At 42.7% G+C, this 26,023-nt stretch overlaps 1 protein-coding gene across 2 annotated transcripts; it reads left to right on the top strand.

Moving 5' to 3' along the window:
• Positions 1–4,344: 4,344 nt before the first annotated feature.
• Positions 4,345–25,750, top strand: LOC140721233 (uncharacterized). 2 transcript variants are annotated; one of them, XM_073036085.1, is made up of 3 exons: positions 4,345–4,459; positions 6,203–6,370; positions 21,958–25,750. In XM_073036085.1, the coding sequence occupies exon 3, from the start codon at positions 22,364–22,366 to the stop codon at positions 24,086–24,088; it is 1,725 nt and encodes a 574-aa protein (XP_072892186.1). In that variant the 5' UTR covers positions 4,345–4,459; positions 6,203–6,370; positions 21,958–22,363; the 3' UTR covers positions 24,089–25,750. The 2 variants fall into 2 exon arrangements, with proteins under 2 accessions (XP_072892186.1, XP_072892187.1); XM_073036086.1 differs by having other exon boundaries at positions 4,354–4,459; positions 6,207–6,370.
• The last annotated feature ends 273 nt before the right edge of the window (positions 25,751–26,023 follow it).

The raw sequence follows: 26,023 nt of genomic DNA, 5'->3' as shown, positions 1-26,023 counted from the left end.
TGTAGCCCCATCCTGCAGGTTCGGTTTCTCTTCTTCCTCCTCCTTGTAAACTCCAGGCCCCATCTCTTTCTGGAACCCCAAATCCCTGACTGGCAACTTGGTTTCTGACTCTGCTCCATCGAAGATTCACTCGCTAGTCTGCTGTCAGACTTCAGAGGTGCATTGTAACAACCCAGCAGTTCGAGTGAAGACCTTTGAAATTAGTGAGAATGACCTAAAACATTGAAAAGAGCGGAGAAGAAGGAGTTCAACCATCTTCGTCCGGAGCCCTGAAGAACGTCACAACCACAGTGAGCTCATCGTCTTATTCAGCCTGGAGAAAATCATGCAGGGAATTCATGCAGGTGTATAAGCTGATGAGAGGCATTGGTCGTGTGGATAGCCAGAGGCTTTTTCCCAGGGCTGAAATGGCTAACACGAGGGGGAATAGGTTTAAGGTGCTTGGAAGTAGATACAGAGGAGATGTCAGAGCCAAGTTTTTTAAACAACAGTGGTGTGTGTATGGAATGCACTGCCAGCGACGGTGGTAGAGGCGGATACAATAGAGTCTTTTAAGAGACTCTTAGATAGGTACATGGAGCTTAGGAAAATAGAGGGCGATGCGGTAGGGTAATTCTAGGCAGTTTAGAGACTAAGTTACGTGGTTGGCACAACATTGTGGGCCAAAGGGTCTATAATGTGTTGTAGATTTCTGTGATTCTATGGAATTCAAGGGAAATCTCCTATCAGACGGAGTGGTGACTATTTGCAACCTGTCATCACAGGGAGAGTGAGAGGGGAACGGCAGGGGTAGATTTTGATATACTGATATGGAAAAGAAACATGGGCAGAAAACAGAAGGGCCGAATGGCCTCTCTAGTGTACATTGTGAGTGCGGTAGAGACAGTAAGTACCTGAGACACGGGATCTGATACAGAAGTGATTTACCTTTCACAGATCCACAATATTAAACACCAGTCTAGTTTAAGGCTAACATCAGCAGAACAGACTCCTCCAATGCTCAGTGACCAGGGTTCAGTCCTGGGTGTGATGAGCAGCCGCAAGAACTGCAGAATCTGACAGTAACAGTCCCTCATGAACCTGCAGCTGCCTTCAGTCACCGTGATGGTTAAACATTTAACACGGAGCAAATTTGAACTTCCTCCCTGATGTGAAGTTGCTGGTGCTGCAGCAGCTGGGATGATTGAGTAAAACTCTTTGCTCACTCCGGACAGAAATGTGGCCTCTATTTATTGTGAACTCACCGGAGCATCACAAGGTGGGTTAACTGAATGAGTCTCTTCGCACACACGGAGCAGGTGAACGGCCGCTTCCCAGTGCGAAGCTGTTGGTGTATCTGCGATAGCAGACGGAATCCCTTCCAAAATGAGAGCCAGTGAATGACGTCCCACTGCTAATCGTCATGGCGATGTATCCAATCAGATCACGGACATGGACACGTGTTCGGGCTCTCCTTGTAGCGAGTGGGGCGCTGTCTTCTCCAGCCTCCATATTCAAGGATTGGCGGCATTCAAGCGCTGGTGAACTGACAGATACAGCAGAACTAACGAGCAATCACAAAGCAACTAACGTGTTTGTGATTGCCATACTCAAATCTTTTGACTTTTCTAAACTGTTAAAAGTTTACAAACCACGTCAGTGGGTGAAGGACATTTCAGTTCAGATAATTTTAGTTTCTATGGTGTCTTCTGAGAAAAACACTGTCACAACTCAAAATAATTTGGGGGGACAAGACTTCATCTTCTAACTGGCCACAGTTCCGGAATCAGGCACAATATCAAACTCTCTGCTTCCCTCTCTGTATCAAAATGGATCATTCCTCCCCTTCATCAGTCTGTGACTTGGCTCAGTTTGTCTGTCTCCTTCGCATTCTGAGCATGCGCCACACACCTACTGAGATCACATTTTATTTACACGGCTGTGACTAGAGACTTTCTGATTATTATGTCCCTCCCGGCATTTGACGGTGGTAAACTCAGAGTCAGCAATGGTATTGAACATCGGGAGTAGGTGATTAGGCTTTTTCGTTGGAGATCGATACACTGCCGGTAGTGTGTGGCTGGATGAGTGGGTCGTTTTCAGACTGGAAGGAGGTAGCGTTTGGAGTACCCCAGAGATCAGTCCCTGACCACAGTTGTTCACAGTTTAATGTCCTGGCGGAGGCAGCGAGATGTGATATGTCCCAGTCTGCTGGTGACGCAGAAAGAGTGGAGTTGGGGGAGGGGAGGCTATTCACATGCAATTTCGTAGCTTTGCATTCAGTACATAGTGCACTGTGGGGCTGCAGTGGCGGGTTCCAATCTGATAATTAAATTTGTTGACCACACTACATTGATCGGCCGAATCCCAAACAATAACGAGGCAGCGAATAGAGAAGAAGTCATCACCCCGACACAGTGGTGTCAAGAAAACAACCTTTCCCTCATTGTAGCGAAAAGAAAGGAGCTGGTTGTGGATTACAGGAGAAATGGAGACAGGGAACAAATTCAACATTTCCAAGTCTGTTATTGACACAAAATGCACATTTTAATATTGATCATGACACAATGTATTTTATATATTGTTAATGACATAAAACATATTTATAGATTGTTACTGACCGATATTTTGTATAACTTGTGTTCCGTGTGTTATCCGAATGTATTTGCCTGTGATGCTGCCACAAGTCAGTGTTTCTCTGTACCTGCACCTTCCCGTACTTGTGCACTTGGCAATAAATTCAACAGGACCTGGGAAATCTCAGTGAGATTTGATTAGTGATGATCATCTTGGCAGCTCGGTAGGTCGAATGTATGAGACAGTACACTGTTAAATGCAAAACCCTGAACAGTGTCGATGATCAGAGGGATCTTAGACTCCAAGTTCATCGCTCCCTGAAAGAGACTGCACAGATTGATCGGGTGGTTAAGAAGGCAAATGGCACGGTTGTCTTCATTAGTTGAAGCACTGAGTTCAAAAGTTGGGAAGTTGTGTTGCGGCTGTTACGAGCCTGCGGTCGTACTGTGACTGTTTCTTCAAGAGCGTCGGCGTGAGGAGGCGGGGCTATGACGTCAGTCACAGGCTGACAGCGCTAACTGTGGACTGAACCATAAGAGAGAGAGAGCGATCTGCAGACAGGCAGTCGGGAGGGAGGGACGGAGGGGGGGGGGGGAAGGAGGACGAGGACGAGGAGGAGGAGGAGGAGGAGGAGAAGCGAGAGAGAGAGAGAGAGAGGAAAAGCTGATAGCTTCAGTTAGTCGCAGCTGAGGCTTGGAACTCTCCTCTGCCCACAAGAGTGGGTTGATCATCGGGACACGGAACCACAACGAATGTGTGTGGCTGTCACTTCGTATAATCCATAGGAGTGGATTTTGGAATATCTTGTGTTAACCCTTGCCTGGGTATGTTGTGTGGCAACCCCTGGAAGACGGTATTCCTGAGACAGGTCACTTTCGCTGAGAACTCGTATGTAGACGGATTCAACGGATAAGAACTTCGTCGACGGTTATTGTGAAGTAACGGCCTTTTCTCTACGTTTCACCCTGGATTACAAATATCTCTCTCCCGTCACTTATTCCGTGTATTACTGAACTCTCCTAATTTACCATCTCAAGACTCTAAGCTTTCTTTCCTCAGGCTCGATAGTCTGGGAGTTATATTTACACATATATACACTTAACACTGTTAACTTTCCTTTATTTTGTTAAGTTACTGTTTTATAAGTAGACACTAATAAAGTGAGTGGTTTAAACATCAAAACCAGACTCCAGTGTGAACTCTATTGCTGCTGGTTCGTTTCTAAAACGTTTCAGTTCGTAACACAGTTTTATAAAACTAGTTAGACTACATCTGGAGTGTTTCACACAGTTCTGGTCGCCCCCATTCTCGGAAGGATGTCGGGGCTTTCGAGAGGGCGCAGAAGAGGTTTACCAGGATACTGCCTGGATTAGAGGGCATGAGCTATAACGAGAGGCTGGACAAACTTGTGTTGTTTTCTCCAGAGCGGCGCAGGCTCCGGTGAGACTGGATGGACGTTTATAAGATTACGAAAGGAATAGATAGAGTGGACAGACGATATATTTTTCCTGGGGGTTGAAATGTCTAATACATTTAAGGTGAGAGGAGATGTGAGCGCAAGTTTACTTCTGTCCAGAGACGAATGAGGAGCTAGAGCCCGCATATGGCATATGGCCCGCGGGCCTGAGTTTGCCCATGCCTGAGCTAGAGTTTCTGCCTGGGGGTGGGTCGCCAATCATGGCACGTGATCCCGTTTGCCCCTCCCATTTAATCGCAGATGGACAGCACCTGCGCGTCTGTTTCCGAGGCCCCGCCTCCGGAATCTCCGCGCATGTTCACAGTCTCCGGGTGGACGGTGTTTTCCTCTCCGCTCAGAGCTGAAGTCGGTCGGCTGTGTGTTCGGGAAATACTCGTCTCTTCCGTCGGATCACTGTCTGCGGGCCGAAGGTATCACTTTCCCTCGGTGAGTATTGAGACCGATCCCGAGCGGGGAGATCCGATGTTGGCCGTGAGCCCCGAACTGAGGGCCAGGAATTCATTTGTTTCCCAACTATCTGGACTCGTCAGAAATGTGTCCCCTTCACTTAATCTGCATTGAACGATCCAAACCAGGAGCCCAGGCTGTCTGTTTCCACAGAATTGAAATGGAAGTCCCGCCGACAGGTCACGTGAGGCTGTGTGCCGCAGATTCGCCCCGCCCTCCGCTTTGTGACGCCAGATCACGTGGTGTGATTTTGGCCGCTGAGTCCCGTTAACTTCCCCGAACTCTCCTCGATTCCTGAGGCTCCTCACATTTGTCCTGGAGCTTTATGGCTGTGGTGTCTTCTCCCGGACTGGGGTGGGTGAGAAAGGAAAACGTCCCAGGTTGTGGGGATCTTTGATTTCACTGCCTGCTTTACCGAGGACTGGGATGTGCTGATCTGGATCCAAAGGTCTGTGCAGTTCCTCGCAGTCACGGGCGGAGTAGTTACCGTGCAATGCGTGAAGTGTCCGGAATATGGTGTGTTGATAAAAATTTGGTGACGGTCAAAGTATATATGGCAAAGTTCTTGTTGTTTCTTCTAACTTTGTCATTTTTGAATCTTTTATACAGTAGTATGTATCATTAATTCAGTAGCTGTGGTGTGTTCTGACGTCTCCGGACCGGCTTTTCCGTGTTTACAACAGTAGGAATAGACCCGTGAGTCTGGTGTTCAAACTGTGTTTGGAAATTCCCCCACCGCTCACTGTCACTCGGTGGAAATCAGGCAGAATCTCAAGTTGCACTAAAAACTAAATGTTTGAAGTCATTCTGACGAAACGTCATTAACCTGAATTGTAAAGTTTGTTCCCCTCCCCGCAGCTGTTCCTTACCTGCTGAGTGTTTCTGGTAATTCCACTTTCTTTTTATTACATTTAACCTGGAAATGGAAATGACTCGATCTGTGATAGTAGAACAGTAAAGGAAGCACAACTTTTCCCTGTCAATTATCCTGGTACCAGTTTGTCTGTTATTGCTGGAAATGTGTTCAGTGCAGTTGTTGCTAACGAGGTTCACATGAATAATCTCATGATCAGCGTTATGTATGAGGAGCATTTGATGGTTCTGGACCTGTGCTGGATGGATTTCAGAGGGATGGCGAGGTTTGTGGAGGCGATGTATGGTTAAGTAAACCTACCGAATAGTGAAAAGCCTGGATACACTGGACATGCAGAGGATGTTTCCATTAGACAGAGAGTCTATGATCTGACAGCACAATCTCAGAATGAAGATGCTTCCCGTTAAAATTCAGTTGAGATTTTTTTTTTGCCAAAAGGTGTCTGAAGTGTGGAATTTGTTGCCACAGAGTGTGGTTGAGGCTGCCAGTTGGGTATATTTATGACAGAGATTAATATATTCAAGATTGCTCAGTAGCTTCAGGGTTACAGGAGGAAGGCAGGAATATAGTGTTGGAATAAAAATCAGCCATGTTTGAATGGTGGAGCAGATCAGATGGATCAAATCACCTAATTCTGTTCCTTATGTCTTACCATGACTGAATGATGGCTCCTTCTTATCCCATATTCTTTTGTGTCATGTGAGGGACAATAAAAGATTGTTCACTGAGATCCTTATATCTGCCTTCAACGTTTAAATTTCAGTGAGTTTTGTTCTTAGTGACATTAAGCAGAAATGTTTGGTTCTCCTTTTTATTGTTAATGTGCTTCATTATCTTTCATGTTAAAGTTAGACCTGTGGTGAGAGATTTATTGGAAGAAAAACCAGAACTGGAAGCAGAGCGTGACTGAAGACGAGGGAACAGCAACAAGTGAACCAGCCCGAGGATTGAAAGCATCAACTGGAGCGAACCCTTCTGACTCGGAGATTCCAGTGATTCAGTCAGGAGAAAGTTTGGTGAGTCTCATTTACTCAAACACTGGTCCTTTAGACATTACATACCTGTACAAGGGAAGGTAGGAAACAGCTGGAGTGAGACTGAATGTGCCCTGAAGAACCAGTTATGCCTCTGTCAGACCCAGTTGCAATCAGTCCAGGTCTGGTAATGTGCTTCCAGCAGCCCAGCCCTTTAAAACCACTCCCATTTTGTGGAAGTCGAATCTGGATAAAGTCACTCAGAGACCGTATAAGTACAAACTCTTTATTCCAAGCACCCGGGGCTCACTCAGTTAGTCGCTCAAACAGGAACAGTCAATGATTGTTCCCACCCAATCCACTAACTGACTAACAATTCCCCTTCACCACAGATATATCCGTCCAGATACTCCCCACACAAGACAGGCTGGAACCAAAGTTATTTACTACATGACAGGCTGGTGCCCCTAAAGACAAATTACAAAATAGTCATAATGGCTTACACACACAGAACAAACTGAAGCTGTCCTATCTCTACACATGAGTGTACAAGGAGATAAGCATCCTGAAACCCTAGCTAGCTACCCTCAAGAAGAAATATGGCTCAGCACGGCTTAGTACATCTGTTGATCATCAGCAGTTTCTTTCAGAAAAACAAGCTGCTATTTTTTAACGAAGTGTTAAACCATACTTCATCATTCCCTGCTTTTTGATCATTACATGAGCAACAAAACAGTATTTTTTTTTTACAGAGAAAGCAATCGAGTACAGCTTTGACTTCTCAGTGGGTAAAAACGGCATACAACAGTAACTATAACAAAGATATGTACAACTATTAGGACATAATGCAATATCATGCCCCACATATTACCAAACAGGCCTTCGAAGATCACCATTTCGACCCTTCGGTGAACCCATATAAATCCTGCCCTACTCTCTTGATGCTGTCAATCTCCTCGGCATTGTGCTCGGAGAGGGATGTAACGTTAATGGACTCATCAGGGATATAGGTGCAGCATTCTGTGTCAATAATAGCACAGGTTCCCCCTTTCTCAGCTAGGATAAAATATAAAGCCGTAAGATTCTATACGACTGTTTGCCAGATTGCAATCATTTCAGTGGATATTTCTGTTACTTGGGCCTGTGTTTCTGTCAGGGCCCCTGCAGTATTGTGGCCAGCTCCTCAAGTGCTGTAGCCAAGTTGATTATTTCTCGTGAATTCCCTTCTACTCCATAGGAGAGAAAAACTATCATCAAAGATCGCTCAGTCTCAGTTATTCCTCTCCGCTGCTGAGCACCTGCAGGTATGGCCACGATGCATGTTTCCCAGTGTAGGAAGTTCTGTTTGGTGGGGGCCTGAGATACATCTGTCAAAACACTCTGTCTGTCAGGGCCCCTAGTTCTACCCATTTGGCATAAGTGTGACAGAGACAGAAAAATCGTAACTGGATGCTGGGGTGAGCCCTCTGAAAGACATAAACACAAACACCACTGTTACACACCCGTAACGGTTTAAATGAACCAGCAGCAATAGACCACACCTGGAGTCTGGTTTTGATGTTAAAAGCACTGTCTTTATTAGTATCTACTTGTATAACAACTTAAGCAAAATAATCTAAAGTTAAAGGTGTTATGAGTACACATATGTGTAAATATAACTCCCAAACCATTGAGCTCAGGGAATACCAAGCTTAAAGTCTTGAGATGGTGAAGTATGAAAGTTCAGTTCAGGCATGGAATCAATGACAAGAGAGAGATATTTGTAATCCAAGGTGAATGGCGAGAGAAGGCAATTACGTTGAATTCCACAAATTCCACAGTAGTAAAACAAGATAACAGTCTCTGCAGGTCTTATCCGTCGTTGTTCTAAATCCACATACGAATTATCACCAGAAGTAGCTTATCACAGGAGTACTGTCTTTAGAAAGAACTACCACCCAGGCAAGGGTTAACACACAGGTAGATTCCGCAAGGTACTCCCAATCCAGACCCAACACACAAAGTATTACCGACAGTAATTTCCACAGAATATCCCTTCTCACAAGTGTTTACCACATAACACACCCGAATCCAGCTAAGGGTTAACAAAAGTGGTAGCCACGAGATACTCCAACAAAATCCCCAGATGGATTATACGAATTATCACCAACAGTGATTGGTCACAGGGGTACCTCTTCAAGTGAATTACCACCCCCAGGCAAGGGTTAGCACAAGTGGTCTTCACAGGATACTCCCAAACTAAAAGATTCACTGCAGTGGATCAAACAAAGTGACAATCACACATTCAGTATACAATGGATCAATAATCAACCCACCCTTGTGGGCATAGGAGAGTCCAAACAGTGACCTTTGGCCACTATGTCCTTTGTTTCAAACCTTCCATCTTCTTTCTTTCTCTCTGGCTGACTGTGTGTCCTTGCTTAAACAAAACAAACTGTGAGCTATGTGAACACAAGCAGCCAGCAAGTGTAAACACGCTCCATGGTCAAATAGTTCCAGCCCTCTCTCTCTCTCTTTGTAAGAATCAAACAGGAGCCGAGAAAGCTGGCGGCTGACGTCACTGAGGCACTATCTCTTAAAATGACAGTCCACGGCAAGAAACCGAGAGGTTCATCACTCTCTACTATCAACCAATACAATTTCCTTTAGTCCGAGAGAGTCCTTCTACTCAGCTCCTTCAGTAACACGTTTGTAGTCTGTTCGATGTATCCACCGAGATTGCCCCTTCAGTTTCACAGCCGTCGGAGTGGTCAGTAACACTTGATATGGTCCTCTCCTCCAAGGTCTGAGTTTCCCTCGATCCCAGTTCCTGATCAGGATAAATTCCCAGGTTCTATGGTGAGATAGTCACTCCTCTCTGCAGGGTAGTTCTCTTCCTTGTAAGCCTGTCATACCTATGAATGTAATACCTGGAAAATTTTGGTTAGTTGGCATATTTATTTCCCCATCTCTTCCAATATCTAATTTTGCTGGTAGGCTTTCTGGGAGCAATGGTGCACAAGGTCTTGGTCCCCAGGATATTCTCATGGGCCATCCATAAATGTTTTAAACTGGTGACAACCCCGCTTTCCCCTATGGGGTAACCTTCGTGGAATAGGGCTAACGGTAGGACCTTCAACCAAGTGAGTCCAGTCTCCGCTGCTGGTCTGGCCAGTTTATTCTTCAGAGTGCCATTGGCTCTTTCCATTCTGCCAGTGGCCCATGGGTGGTGTACACAGTGGAATTGTTGCTGGATAGCTAGTTCGTTACATACCCCTTTGTTTACTTTCACCACAAAGTGTGGCCATTGTCAGAGCTCAGCATCTCTGGCAGGCCGTACCTGGGAATTATATCCCATAACAATACCTTCACAACAGTTATAGCAGTATTAATGGTAGTTGGAATAGCTTCAATCCATCTACTAAACACATCTATAATAACTAAGCAGTATCTATAGCAATGTACTCTAGGCAATTCAATAAAATCAACTTGTAGACACAGAAAAGGATCCACCTGTCAAGGGAGTCATACCCGGTGTGCAGGGTACAGGTTACCAACCATTCCCTCCTTTCCCAGGTGTGTACAATTATGTATATAATCGGCCAATATTGGTAAAAACTGTGTAGGAACACAAACCTGTCCCGCTGGGGTGATCCAAAAACCTAGGTTGGGGTCTTTCTGGCACCACCATCTGGGACCACAGTTTTCACTCCTCCTCAGAGACGTCCCCCTGAAAATTACGTACCTCCCACATGTCCGGCAAACCCGTTCTGCTTTAGTCATGGAGGGTTGCTTGACGGGAACGCGAGGAGGCTACAACTACTGAGGATTGTGCCGCACTTTTCACTGTCTGATCTGCTAGAGCATTGTGTTTAGTGACACAGTCGGACATGCGTGTGTGGGCCGCACATTTAATAACAGCCAGAACTCAAGGTAGCTGCAGAGCGGTGAGTAAGTTCTTTACAAAGGTGACATTACTAATGGGGTGGCCAGAGGAAGTCAGGAATCCCCATGTTCCCAGAGAGCCCCCTTGTCATGTACAATTCCAAATGCAAAACGGGAGTCTGTGTAAATGTTCCCACTTCTGTCTGTTGCTGGGATACAGGCACGAGTCGGAGCAAACAGCTCAGCCTTCTGGGCAGAGACAGCTGCTTCAAAAGAAGCTTGCTGAACAATTTCACTGTCTGTCACTATCGCATAGCCAGAATATTGTTTCCCTGCTGGATCCACAAAAGAGCTTCCATCCTCATAAAATTGCTTTGGGCTAGAGGGGGATATTGCAGAATGGATGGGAGAGTCTGTCCTTTCTTCATGGTGATCCAGACAGGGGGACAGTTGGTGCGACCGACTTCATGGCCTGAATTTGCTCAGAGATGGGGTACAGCGTCTTGGGATCGGTCAATATTAAAAGTGTGTCTCACCAAATGTCCCGCCTTCACCTCAGACTCCTTCCAGTATCGGAGTTGGACCGCAGCCAAGTCTTGCCAGTCTCCCTCAGTGCTGGAGGCTTGTTTCAGCAAGGTGTAGGCAATGAACTCTGGGCTCTTTGGCTTGAACCCAGGGCAAACACTAACAGTGGTACGGGGAACTACCAGTTCTGTCTGTCGCCAAAGGAAATCCGGAAATTCGGCCAGTAATGCACTGCCCACTTTTCCTTTAACCTCTGCAATCACCATGACTGGGAACTTCTGTCCCTCGAGGGGTGCATAATATTGACTTTCCTCAGCTGAGCACCCCGTAATGTCACAGCACAGAGTCACATGGGGGTTGACCACTGGCAGAAGGGGTTCAAACGCAGTGAAGTCCAGATTACGTGCCCACCAGTGGGGGGTCGGAAATTGGGGAAGCTATCAGTTGTTCACCTGTCACAGGGTGACACCATTGCCTGTTCAGAGAAGCTCGACTTCCAACAGACAGAGCAAGTCTCTCCCTGCTGGATTACACCTCCGACTGCGGGGTGCTGACTGTAAATGAAACCTCACACTGGTTCCCGTGGAATTCCATCTCCAGTGGCTGGTTATGTGAATACGTACGTTTCGTGCCTTCGAACCCAGACAGAGTGAATGTTGCGTCTGATAACTGCAATCCCTTTTCCGATACTATTTCCCGATTGAGAGTGGTTGTAGTTGCCCCCATATCAATCATAAACGGAACTGGAATAGCAGCAACTGTCAATATTACACTGGGCTCTTCCTGAGGGGTGGTACTCACGGTAGGAAGCATCCTTGCTTGTCAATTTCTAAATGGGTTGTTGTCCCCACCTGTCCCTTGGTAGGTTGTTGTTCCCATTTCTGATCCGCAGATATAGCACACTCGCATCCTTCTTCCCACTGAACATATTCACCTTTAATATTCTTTTCATATCTTTTTATTACTATTATTCAAAAATAGCACAAGTGCATCGAAGTAACAACACTTACAATGCCTCATAAAAGAGGAAATTATCTTGAGGATTGAAAATTTTGTGAATTAAAAAAAAAAGAAAAGTGAGGGGAAAAAAAGAAGAAACCCATTGGAGGTACAACCCCAGAGCCAAGCGTCATACAAAAAGCTTCTAAAAATAAACATCAAACCGCCAAAAAGAAAGAAAAGATATATCAAAAAAATTTACATTTAGATCGTGGAGGAAATCTATCAGTTAACTGAAATGATAATAACGAGCAGATGAGCCCCATCTCTTCTCAAAATCAAATAAAGGTACAAAGGATCGACTTCTAATTTTCTCCAAGACACAGCATCACCTGAGAGAGCCATTGTGACAAAGTAGGAGCTGATATATCCTTCCATTTCAACAAGATGGCCCTCCTAGCTATCAATGTAACAAACATGTTGGTCAGACACAGAAATACCATGGATATTTTGAGGAATTATTCCAAAAAGCATAGTCAATTTATTAGGTTGTAAATTGATTCTGAGTGCTTTAGAAATTGTCGAAAAGATTGACTTCCAAAACTGTTTTAATATAGAACATGACCAGAACACATGTGTCAGTGTGGCTATCTCATTTTTACCTCTATCACAATACTTGTCAACATTGGGAAATATTTTTGGAAGTCTCTCCTTCGTCAAATGGTAATAATGTACAATTTTAAATTGAATCAGTGAATGACTAGCACAGATCGAAGAAGAGCTAACCAGCTTCAGAATCCATGTCCAATCCTCCCATATAAAAGGGAAATTGAGTTCCTTCTCCCAATCCCGTTTAATCTTAAGTAAATGACGCTTATCCCTTTGTAATAATAAATTATAAATTCTTCCAATAGAACCTTTCAACGAGGGGTTCATACTCATAATAGTAACTAACAAATCAGCCTCCAATATGTAAGGAAAATTACTTAAATATTTTTGTAAAAAAATGTCTAACTTGAAGATATTGTAAAAAAGTGAATATAAGAGAGAATACTTATCGACAAATTGTTCAAAAGACATCAATCTGCCTTCTTTAAATAAATCCAAAAAAGAATTAATACCTTTATTTTTACCATGTAAAAAAAATTGGAACACTCCAAGAAGGTTTAAAAAAGTAATGTTGATAAAAAAGTTAAACTTTGTAGTATAATTTAAGATTAAAAAAATTGTGGAGCTGGATCCATATTTGTAAAGAGTGCTTAACCACAGGATATAGGTTTAAATTAGCAACTTTAGCTAATTGTATAGGTAGAGTAACTCCTAATAATGAAGTTAAATAAAACTGTTTCACAGCTCTCAGTTCCTGGTCTACCCAGATTGGCTGTTCATTCCTATCAACCCAATATAACCAGAAGGACATACACCGCGTTAACAGCCCAGTAATACATTCATAGATTAGGCAAAGTGAGACCACCATCCTTTTTCAACTTTTGCAAATGACATTTACCAATTCTTGGTCTTTTATTATCCCAAATAAAAGATAGAATAATAGAATCAATCCGATCAAAAAACTTCTTAGTAAACAAAAACAGGAATATTCTGAAATAAATATTAAAATTTTGTTGGGCGGAAGCAGACATTTTGCTTGCTTCTTCTGGAATAATCCCAAAAGTTGCTGTAAGTGGATTAGGTTGAACATCCACATCTATAACTTTAGATAATATTCCAAACACATCCCTCCAAAAATTGTTTAAACTTACACATGACCAAAACATATGAGTTAGAGTAGCCACTTCTGCATTACATCTCTCACTAATAGGGCTTATATTAGAAAAAATATGCGCCAATTTATCTTTGGACATATGGGCCCTGTGTACTATCTTAAACTGAATTTAGATATGGCGTGTGCAGAAAGGTGAATTATTGACTAAATAATAAATTTTACTCCACTGATTATCTGAAAGTGAATGTTGAAGTTGTACTTCCCAGGTGCGTTGATCCCTATCATTAGGCGACATGCGAGCATTCATTACCTGTTTATAAAGGATTGCTATTAATTGTTTTTGACAAGGTTTAAACTGAAAAATAGCATAAGCCAAATTTAAAGAGCAGGCTATGGGGTAAATCGGTAAAAAATCACGTAAAAAAATCCCAACCTGTAAATATCTGAAAAATGTGTATTAGAGATATCATATTTGTCCATTAACTGTGAAAAAGACATTAAACAGTCTTGTAAAAACAAATCTAAAAAAGTCCACTAAAGGAGGAAAATTGACTTTATAAAGATCCTGATATTTTTTAGTAATTATAACACCTAAATATCCAAAAGAATCCATGACTTTACAAGGAATATTATCATATATAGAGAAAGATTCATTTAAAGGAAGTAATTCACTTTTACTAAAATTTATTTTATATCCTGAAAGGGCTCCAAATTTGTCATTTAAATTTTAGCAAAGCAGGAATAGATTATTCAGGCTTGGATATATATACCAATAAATCATCAGTGTAAAGAGCGATCTTGTGCATGGTCTCATTCACAAAAATCCCATGAATATTTTCGGCTTCACAAAGAGCAGTAGCAAGGGGCTCTAATCTTAAGTTAAATAACAAAGGACTTAATGGACAACCTTGGCTTGTCCCCCGTGATAGCTGAAAAAAGGAGACCTAGACTTATTAGTGACAACAGTAGCAATAGGAGCTTTATATATCATTTTAATCCAATTATTAAAATTAATACCAAAGCCAAATATTTCTAAAGCATTAAATAAATATTTCCATTCAATTCAATCAAATGCTTTTTCAGCATCCAAAGATATAAGGCATTGTGGAGTTTTAGAAGGTGAATATATAATGTTGAATAATCTCTGAACTTTTGAGAAGGAATAATGACCCTTTATAAAGCCTGTTTGATCTTTAAAAATGATTTTACCCAAAATACTCTCCAACCGATTGGCCATTATCTTTAAGTGAATCTTAGCATCAACATTCAATAAGGAAATAGGTCTGTATGAGGCACAATCACAAGGATCTTTATCCTTTTTGAGAATTAAAGAAATAGAAGCTTCATAAAAAGTAGAGGGTAAATCACTTTTCACAAAAGATTCTTTAAACCTCTCCAACATATATGGAGAAAGCAATTTTCCAAATTTTTTAATAAAATTCTACAGGATAACCAGTAAGTCCCGGGGCCTTACCAGACTGCATTGAGAAAATAGCTTTATGAATTTTGGATTCAGTAATTTAGGCATCCAGAGTTTTTTGATCCTCAACAGAAATTTTAGGAAAAGCAATTGTTTGTAAAAAAAAAAACATTCATTTCAGAAGAGTCTACTGGACATTGAAATTTATAAAGTTCAGTCTAAAAGTCTTGAAAAATCTTAGTAATTTCTTCATAATGCCAAGCCAGGGTACCATCTTTTCTATGAATTTTCAAAATTTGCCTCTTGGCTCCAGCTGATTTTAATTGAGATGCAAGTAGTTTATTATTTTTATCTCCAAAGATATAAAATTGGCTCTTTAACTTAAGTAGATAACTCTCAATTGAATGAGTTAATAATAGGTTATATTATGATTGAAGTTCCACCCGTTTTTAAAATGTCAATATTAGGGGAAGTCACATAGATATTATCTAAATCTTTAATTTGTTTTGAAATCTTATCTAATTTTGCTTTTGTCTGTCTTTTAAGTTTAAGTTTTAAGTTTAAGAATAAGAAATAATCTGACCACATAAAAATGCTTTGAATGTATCAAATATAATTAAATTAGACATACCTCCTATATCATCAAAAAGAAAGAAATTCTTTTATCTGGCTTTCAATAAAACTGGTAAAGTCAGAGCATTGCAATAAAGTCTGAGACATGTGCCATGGTGGACGGCCAAAAATGTCATCGTCAAATTCAAAGAACAAACTCAAAGGCGCATGATCAGGTATAGCAATGGCGTCATATTCACAGTTTTTAACATTAGGCAAAAGACGGGGATCAACTATAATATAATCAATCATCGAATATATTTTATAAACATGGAAAAAAAAGAACATTCTCTGTATCAGGGTGTAAATGCCTCCATAATTCGATCAACCCAAAATCGGTCAAAAAAGAGTTAATAACTGACGCAAAATGATTTGGAAGTCGTTGATTAGTTGAGCTCTTATCAATCATAGGATTTAAACAACAGTTAAAATCCCCACCCATTAACAACATATACTCAATTAAATCTGGCAGTAAAGCAAATATTCTTTTTAAAAAAGAAGGATCATCTAAATTATGACCATACAAATTAACCAAAACAACCTTTCTATTACAAATCACTCCTTTAACAATTAAAAATCTACCATTAGAATCTGACTCAATATCCTCTTGAGTAAATATATTAGATTTAATAAAGATAGACACACCCTTAGTTTTGCTCTGAGAAGTAGCATGGAGTTGTTTTCCATTCCACCAGCGAAAAAAATCTAATTTGATCTCCTGCCTTGATATGCGTCTCCTGAGCAAAAATTATATCAGGTTGGAATCGATTAATAATTTTAAGTCTTTTTTGTTTAATAGGATAATTCCAACCACGTATATTCCAAATTATTACATTAATCCATTTAACTGCCGTACTATAATTTTATTCTAATTTACTTTATACATGCGCAGAACACATACCAATACGGGATTATCAAAGATGGCAGTGATGAAGAATAAAGCCATATAGAAAACACGCATGCTCCGGAACCACCCAATGGGAAAAAACTCCTAACTCTAAACCCACCCACCCTCCCAAAAGCCTGAAAAAAAGGTAAGTGAACTAAGATAGATGCGAAGACATGGGCCACTCTGTTGGTCTCATCTCTGCCTCCCCCCAGCCAGTACATAAAATATATAAAATGACCTTGCAAGAAAGACAGTAAAGTCTCAACAAAGGAGAGTGTTTACATTCTATCAGGTGTTAAACAGAACAAGAACCAAAATAATATAATCTCTTAGAAAGAAAAACCAGCGCCATCTTAAGTTTAGCTTTAAATCCCTAAGAAAACTTTAAATTCAGTTATAGGGCGCTATAATAAAACAGATTAAAAAAAGTTAATAGTATACTTAACTGAACTAAATTGATGGAAATATTAATTAGTAAAATCATAGTAACTTAACCCTCCCAGATAAATATATAAAAAGAAACCCTGTTGGTAGAAAAAAAACTACCAGTTAGTAATTTAAGAAACAACAAAAAAAAATCAAACCAAATATTAGATAAAATGAACAAATCCTTTTATCCTCTTTTCTCAGTCAAATATGTAATTAACCATTTAAACAGTCAAACTTGATCAACAAACCAGTTGCAAATCTGACTTTTTAAAGCATAATTTAGCAAGCAAACCACATATGGACAATATGCAAAAGCTTTGGTGAGAAAATCCTTCATTACCCATTACAGGGCTGCTACATAGGTTGTGTGAGAGTGCAGATGAACTCGATCAAACCCAGGGGAGATCAAAGTACTTATCAACAGTGATTTGCTAGCTGTGAAAACGATTACCTCTCTGTATAAAATTCACTGTGCACATGTCACTGAGTTAAAAAAAGTGCACAGTACATGATTTATGTGCACACTGGTCATTACAAATTAGAGTGGACATTGGTGGGAAGGTGGTGAGAACTCCAGCGTCCCTGATGTCCTCACCTACAAGATGTGCACCCTGCACGTTAAGGAGTTGGAACCTGAAATGGATGAATTCCGGATCATCCAGGAGTTGGAGGGGGTGATAGATATGACATGAAGAGAGGTGAGTTACACCCAAGGTGCCGGACACAGGAAACTGGGAGAGAGTCAGGAAGGGGAATGAGGTTAAATAGCCATTGCAGAGTACTCTTGTGCCCATCAAACACAACAAAAGGTAGACCACTGTAGAAACTGGTGGTGAAGGGGATTACCTGACAGAGAAAAGTCAAAGGGGTGATAGGTGATTCATTAGTTAGGGGAACAGAACAAGAGGGGACTGATATCCAAGTGGTAAGGCATGCTAGTGCTAGTGTGGGTGGAGCGGGTGATGTGGTTAAAATAAACTGCAAGGGGAATGGGAGCCAGAATGACCAAACAGAGACCTAACGGAGATGGGAGTAGACTCTGACATGGTGGATTGGATAGTGGACTACTTGACAGATAGATGTGCGGTTGGGAGACTGTAGGTCTGACACGGTGGTCAGCAGCACAGGGGCGCTGCAGGGAACCGTACTCTCTCCGGTCCTGTTCACCCTGTACACATCAGACTTCCAATATAACTCGGAGTCCTGCCATGTGCAGAAGTTCGCTGATGACACGGCCATAGTGGGGTGTGTCAGGAATGGACAGGAGGAGGAGTATAGGAAACTGATACAGGACTTTGTGATATGGTGCAAATCAAACTACCTGCGTCTCAATATCACCAAGACCAAGGAGATGGTGGTGGACTTTAGGAGATCTAAGCCTCATATGGAGCCAGTGATCATTAATGGAGAATGTGTGGAGCAGGTTAAGACCTACAAGTATCTGGGAGTACAGTTAGACGAGAAGCTAGACTGGACTGCCAACACAGATGCCTTGTGCAGGAAGGCACAGAGTCGACTGTACTTCCTAAGAAAGTTGGCGTCATTCAATGTCTGTAGTGAGATGCTGAAGATGTTCTATAGGTCAGTTGTGGAGAGCGCCCTCTTCTTTGCGGTGGCGTTTTGGGGAGGAAGCATTAAGAAGAGGGACGCCTCACGTCTTAATAAGCTGGTAAGGAAGGCGGGCTCTGTCGTGGGCAAAGTACTGGAGAGTTTAACATCGGTAGCTGAGCGAAGGGCGCTGAGTAGGCTACGGTCAATTATGGATAACTCTGAACATCCTCTACATAGCACCATCCAGAGACAGAGAAGCAGTTTCAGTGACAGGTTACTATCGATGCAATGCTCCTCAGACAGGATGAAGAGGTCAATACTCCCCAATGCCATTAGGCTTTACAATTCTACCGCCAGGACTTAAGAACTTTTTAAAAGCTATTATTAATGCTTTTTGAGATAGTGATTTAGATGTATATCATATTTTTTACTGAGTTAAGTAGTGTATGTAATTAGTTTTGCTACAACAAGTGTATGGGACATTGGAAAAAATAAGTTGAATTTCCCCATGGGGATGAATAAAGTATCTATCTATCTATCTATCTATCTATCAGATAATGGAGAGGGTGAATTGAATTGAATTGACTTTATTAGATACCTACTTCATAAACATGAGGAGTAGAAATCTTTATGTTATCTCTCCATCTAAATGTGCAGTGTGTAATTTATGGTAATTTATTATAGATAGTTTGTACATAGGACAGTCAATATAACATTGAAATGCAATTGTATCAGCATGAATTAATCAGTCTGATGGCCTGGTGCAAGATGATGTCCCGGAGCCTGTTGCTCCTTTTGCTGTGGTACCGTTTCCTGGATGGTGACAGCAGGAACAGTTTGTGGTTGTGGTGAATTTGGTCCCTGATATCCTTTGGGCCCTTTTTATACACCTGTCTGTGTAAATGTACTGAATAGTGGAAAGTTCACCACTACGGATGTGCTGGGCTGTCCGCAACACTCTCTGCAGTTTCCTGCAATTAAGGGAAGTACAATTCCCATACCAGGCAGTGATGCAGCCTGTCAGGATGCTCTCAATTGTGTCCCTGTAGAAAGTCCTCAGGATTTTGGTCCCCATCCCCAACTTTTTCAACTATCTGAGGTGAAGGAGGTACTGCTGTGCTCTTTTCACAACACAGCCGTATGTACAGACAATGTAAGGTGCTTGGTGATGTTTATGCCGAGGAACTTAAAGCTGTTCACCTTCTTAACCCCAGATCCATTGATGTCAATAAGGGTTATCCTGTCTCCATTCCTCCTGTCGTCCACAATCAGCTCCTTTGTTTTTGTGACAATGATGGAGGGTTTGTTTCCTTGACACCAGTCAGGTGTTCAGATCATTGATTCAGCAGTTAGATGGTTGAGCCTGGTGCGATGAATGTGCTGAGCTGTATATATCACAATGCAAGAAGGATCGTAGGAAAGCCAGATGAGCTCAGGACAAGGAATTATGATATTGTAGCCAATATTGGGACTTGGTTGCAGCCAGAAGTGTGCGGGATTTAGAGGAACAAATTTGTAGAGAGATTGCAGACCATGCCAATAAAAAAAAAGGTTGATTCAATAAGTGATTTTAACTTTCCATATATTGACTGGGTCTCCTACACTGTAAAAAGACTAGATGGGGTAGAGTTTGTCAAATGTGCCCTTAATCAGTACGTAGAATTCCTGATGTAGAAGTGTGCAATAAGCTGTTAGGAAATGATCCAGGGTGGTGACAGAATTTGTGATCATAATGCCATGAGATTCAAAGTAAATATGGAAAAAGAGAGGTCTGGACCACGGGTTGAGATTCTAAATTGGAGAAAGGTCAATTTTGATGTTATCAGAAAGGATCTGACAAGTGTGGTTTGGGACAGGTTGATTCCTGGCAAAGGAGTACCTGTAAGTGGGAGGCCTTCAGATGTGAATTTTTGAGGATGCAGAGTTTGTATGTGGCTGCCAAAATGAAAGTTGAAAGGTAACTGGTCCAGGGAACCTTGCTTTTGAAGAGAAATTGAAGCCTCGTATATTTTGTTCCTCTAAATGCCTCAGACTGTTGGGGTGCTACTGAGACCCATTAATGACTACAAGTCATGATTCCACGCACTGAGCTCATCTGAATTTTTTTGTTGTCTTCTTTTGGTTTCTCAAAGCTTCCGAATAGTTTTTGTTCTTTTGTTTGCCCTCTCTTTGACATTTACGTTGGCTTTGGCTTCTCATTTTAGCCACAGTTGTGTCCTCCTGTCTTTCTAATGCTTCCACTTCTGTGGAATCACTCAGGTCCCGAATTGCTCCAGAAACCCCAGCCACTGCTGCTCAATTGTCACTCCTACCCTTTCCCTTCCAAACAAGTTTGGCCAGCTTCTCTGCCATAGAAACATGGAGAAGTTCAGTAAAGAAACAGGCTATTTGTCCCATCTAGTAAATGCCAAAAAAGCATTTAAACTTGCAGTGCGATCTGGACCAACTGGCAAAATGGTTTGAGAAATGGAAAATGGAATTTAATGCAGACAAGTGTGAGTTGTTGCAATTTGGTCTGACCTGCCAAGGGAGGTCTTTCACAGTGACTGGTCGGGCACGGAGGAGTGTTGTAGAAGAAAGGGACCTCTTGTAGAAGAAAGTCCTTAATTCACTGAAAGTGGTATCACAGTTAGATAGAGATGGAAGGGAAGATTTTAGCCTAATGGCCTTCATGAACAAAAATACTGACAGCAATAGATGGATGTTATGTTGACTTGTAGAAGACATTGGTGAGGCCTAATTTGGAGTACTGAGTGCAGTTTTGGTCACCAGCCTACAGGAAAGATGTAAAGACTTTGAAAAAGTTCAGAGAAAATTCACAAGGATGTTGCCAGGTCTGGAGTACTTGGGTTATAAGGAAAGATTGAACAGGTCAGGACTTTATTCCTTGGAGTGTAGGAGATTGAGGGGAGATTTGATTGATGGGGTGGGAGTACAACCAGAGGCCATGGGTTAAGGGTGAAAGGTGAAATGTTAAGGGGATCATGAAGGGAAACTTCTTCACACAGACAGTCATCCGGGTGTGCAATGAGCAGCCAGCACAAGTGGTGCATGCGAGCTCAATTTCAACATTTAAGAGGTTCATGTAGGTACCTGCATGGTAGGGGTGTGGGAGTGGGCAGATTAAATAGTTCACCACAGACTAGATGGCCCAAAGGGCATGTTTCTGTGTTGTAATTTTCTACAAGAATGTAAAATATTACAAAAATTAACTCTGTCTTTTTAACAGCTGTGCGGACCAACCATTCACCTCAACAAGAATTTTTTATATGGCATTAAAACTGTGGCACTTTAAGTTAATAATACATAAAAGAAAATCCCAGATGCACATCAAGAAAGACTAATTGCGTGAGACTGTTTCGGTTACTGTGGGGCCAGGCACCCATGCAGCTCAGCAGGAACAGGGAATAATACCAATGGAGAGAGTCCAACTCCGCCAAGGTACAAATTGGAGATGACAGAAATGCCCCATTCTTATAGAAACAGGAAGAGCATCAGGGAATTGATAGTCATTCCAGATACCAGCACTCTGCCCAGTCAGGAGATGATTTCTCTGTCCAACTTGGGTAGAACCTCACTGTAACAGTGTGATACCAGATCAAACCTTGGTAACTCAAGTAATCTCATCTGAAATGTTGTCTTACACCCATTGATGGATTTTGTAAATCTTTTTACAGGTTAAAAACAAGAAAGAATTTGTCTCCAGGAAGTTCAAACAAGGCACACCAGTTTTGTTGTCTCTGTCCAGATATTTAAGAAGTGGAGCATGGGATTCAATCGACCATCCTTCCTGCTCAAACTGTGGGGAGGGATTCACTCGGTCATTTGACCAACTGGCAACCCGTCATTTTACACAGGAGAAAGGTTGTTCACATGCTGAAACAGTGTGAATGGATTCATTCGGTTATCACAATTGAAGGTACATCAGCAAGTTCACACTGGGCAAGGCCATTCACCTGTTCTGTGTGTGAGAAAGCATTCAGTCAGTCTTCCCACCTGTGGACACACCAGTCAGTTCACTCTGGGCAAAGGCTGGTGATCTGCTGAATATCTGAGAAAGGATTCACTCAGTCATCTGACCTAATGGCACACCAGCGTGTTCACACTGGGGAGAGGCTGTTCACTTGCTCAGTCTGTGAGAAGAGATTCACTCAGTCATCCCACCTACACAGTCACCAGCGAGTTCACACTGGGGAGAAGCCATTCACCTGCTCAGTCTGTGGGAAGGGATTCACTCAGTCATCCACCCTACAGAGTCATCAGCGAGTTCACACTGGAGAGAGGCCATTCACCTGCTCAGAGTGTGGGAAGGGATTCACTCGGTCATCCCAACTACTGGCACACCAGCATATTCACACTGGGGAGTGGCCTTTCCCGTGCTCAGAATGTGGGAAAGGATTCACTAAGTCATCCACCTTACTGGTACATCAGCGAGTTCACACTGGGGAGAAGCCATTCAGCTGCTCAGTCTGTGGGAAGAGATTCATTCAGTCATCCTACCTGCAGAGTCATCAGCGAGTTCACACTGGGGAGAAGCCGTTCAGCTGCTCAGTCTGTGGGAAGAGATTCACTCAGTCATCCCACCTACAGAGTCATCAGCGAGTTCACACCGGGGAGAGGCCGTTCACCTGCTCAGACTGTGGTAAGAGATTCACTCAATCTTCCATCCTACATAGTCATCAGCGAGTTCACACTGGGGAGAGGCCGTTCACTTGCTCAGAATGTGGGAAGAGATTCAGTGATTCATCCAGCCTACAGAAGCATCAGCGAGTTCACACTGGGGAGAAGCCGTTCACCTGCTCAGAATGTGGGAAGCGATTCAGTGATTCATCCAGCCTACAGAAGCATCAGCGAGTTCACACTGGGGAGAAGCCGTTCACCTGCTCAGAATGTGGGAAGAGATTCACTCAGTTATCCCAACTACAGAGACATCATCGAGTTCACACTGGGGAGAAGCCATTCACCTGCTCAGTCTGTGGGAAGAGATTCACTGATCCATCCACCCTACTGAGTCATCAGCGAGTTCACACTGGAGAGAGGCCATTCACCTGCTCAGAGTGTGGGAAGGGATTCACTCGGTCATCCCAACTACTGGCACACCAGCAAGTTCACACTGGGGAGTGGCCTTTCACCTGCTCAGAATGTGGGAAACTATTCACTAAGTCATCCACCTTACTGGTACATCAGCGAGTTCACACTGGGGAGAAGCTATTCATCTGCTCAGTCTGTGGGAAGGGATTCACTGACTCTTCCACCCTACAGAGACATCAGCGAGTTCACACTGGGGAGAAGCCATTCACCTGCTCAGAATGTGGGAAGAGATTCACTCAGTCATCCCACCTACTGGCACACCAGTCAGTTCACACTGGGGAGAAGCCGTTCACCTGCTCAGAATGTGGGAAGAGATTCGCTCACTCATCCAACCTACATAGTCATCAGCGAGTTCACACTGGAGAGAAGCCGTTCACCTGCTCAGAATGTGGGAAGAGATTCACACACTCTTCCACCCTTCAGAGACATCAGCGAGTTCACACTGGGGAGAAGCCATTCACCTGCTCAGAATGTGGGAAGGGATTCTCTCAGTCATCCCACCTACTGGCACACCAGTCAGTTCACACTGGGGAGAGGCTGTTCACCTGCTCAGACTGTGGGAAGGGATTCAATCAGTCATCCAACCTACAGAGACATCAGCAAGTTCACACTCGGGAGAAGCCGTTCACCTGCTCAATCTGTGGGAAAGGATTCACTCAGTCATCCCAACTACTGGAACACAAGTCAGTTCATAGTGGGGAGTGGCCATTGTTATGAATCCCTTGGTTTCCTTTGATATGGACTGTCATATTTAAGAGAGATTAAGAAGGTGAATCAGTCTGACTTGCAGCTTGTTTAGTTTTAATTGAGGACACAGACACTCAGAGTCAGACGGAGACGGATGAAAAATGGAAGGATTGAAACCAGGGAAGTAGTGGCCAAAGGTCACTGTTTAGAACTTTCCTATGCCCGCAAGGGTGGGTTAATTATCCACTATCCATTATCCATACATCGAATGTGTGGTTGTCACCTCATTTAAGCCATAGGAGTGGATCTGATTTGGGATATCCTGTGGACACCACTTATGTGTTAACCCTTGCCTGGGTGTGATGTGGTCATTCATTTGAAGATGATAGCCCTCATGATAAGTCACTTTCGGTGATAATTCGTATGTAGATTTGTAAAGATGACGGATCTGTTCTCTCATTTTAACACTGTGGAACCTGTATAACAGACAGATGGACAGACGTACTTTATTGATCCTGAGGGAAATTGAGTTTCGTTACAGCCACACCAACCAAGAATAGTGTAGAAATATAGCAATATCAAACCATCAATAATTAAATAATAATAAGTTAATCTTTGCAAGTGGAAATAAGTCCAGGACCAGCTTATTGGCTCAGGGTGTCTGACACTCCGAGGGAAGATTTGAAAAGTTTGATGGCCACAGGCAGGAATGACTTCCTGTGACGCTCAGTGTTAGATCTCGGTGGAATGAGTCTCTGGCTGAATGTACTCCTGTGCCTAACTAGTACATTATGGAGCAGATGGGAGCCATTGTCCAAGATGGCATGCAACTTGGACAGCATTCTCTTTTACAACACCACCGTCAGAGAGTCCAGTTCCACCCCCACAACATCACTGGCCTTACGAATGAGTTTGTTGATTCTGTTGGTGTCTGCTACCCTCAGCCTGCTGCCCCAGCACACAACAGCAAACATGATAGCACTGGTCACCACAGCCTCGTAGAACATCCTCACCATCGTCTGGTAGATGTCAAAGGACCTCAGTCTCCTCAGGAAATAGAGATGGCTCTAACCCTTCTTGTAAACAGCCTGAGTGTTCTTTGAGCAGTCCAGTTTATTGTCAATTCGTCTCCCCAGGTATTTGTAATCCTCCACCATGTCCACACTGACCCCTTGGATGGAAACAGGGGTCACTGGTGCCTTAGCCCTCCTCAGGTCCACCACCAGCTCATTAGTCTTTCTCACATTAAGCTGCAGATGATTCTCCTCGTACCATGTGACAAAGATTTCCACCATAGCTCTGCACTCAGCCTCATCTCCCTTGCTGTTCGACATAACTGCCTTCTCTCGACATTTACCCTGAATTACAAATATCTCTCTCATCACCTATTTTGTGGATGAACTGAACATTCATACTTTACCATCTGAAGACTCCAAGCCTTGTTTCTCCCGAGCTCAATAGTTTGGGAGTTATATTTATACACATATATACACATAACACTGTTAATTGTTGTTTAACTTGCTTAAGTTACTATATTATAAGTGGATACTAATAAGCATTGTGGTTTTCACGTCAAAATCAGACTCCAGTAGTAGTCTGTTGCTGCTGGTTCGTTTCTGAAGCGTTACGGTTCGTAACAAAATGGGGCCTGCATCTGGGATATGATCAAATTTGAGGATTGATAAATTATCGATTTCATTGGCGAAATCTCTTTTGATTTATTTCTGTGTGGAAAATTTGCAGCAATGGATTTTGATCGATGTCAGGAAGCGCCAACCTCTGAGGTATTAGAGGACACCAGAAGGATTGAGTTGTTGAGTCTTGCTAGAAGGTTAAAACTTGCTAAGGTGAAATTGACAATGAGGAGGGCACAGATGCAGAGGATAATAGCTGAACATTATGTTTCTGAGAGTGTGTTTAAAGTGGAGGAGTTGGAGGTGTTTCCTGAAAGTAAACTTAGTGAGC

The sequence above is a fragment of the Hemitrygon akajei genome, unplaced genomic scaffold (genome assembly GCF_048418815.1).
Source record: "Hemitrygon akajei unplaced genomic scaffold, sHemAka1.3 Scf000053, whole genome shotgun sequence".
Lineage (NCBI taxonomy): Eukaryota > Metazoa > Chordata > Chondrichthyes > Myliobatiformes > Dasyatidae > Hemitrygon > Hemitrygon akajei.
Note: the sequence above shows the minus strand (reverse complement) of the source record. Positions and strands in the feature narration are given on the sequence as shown.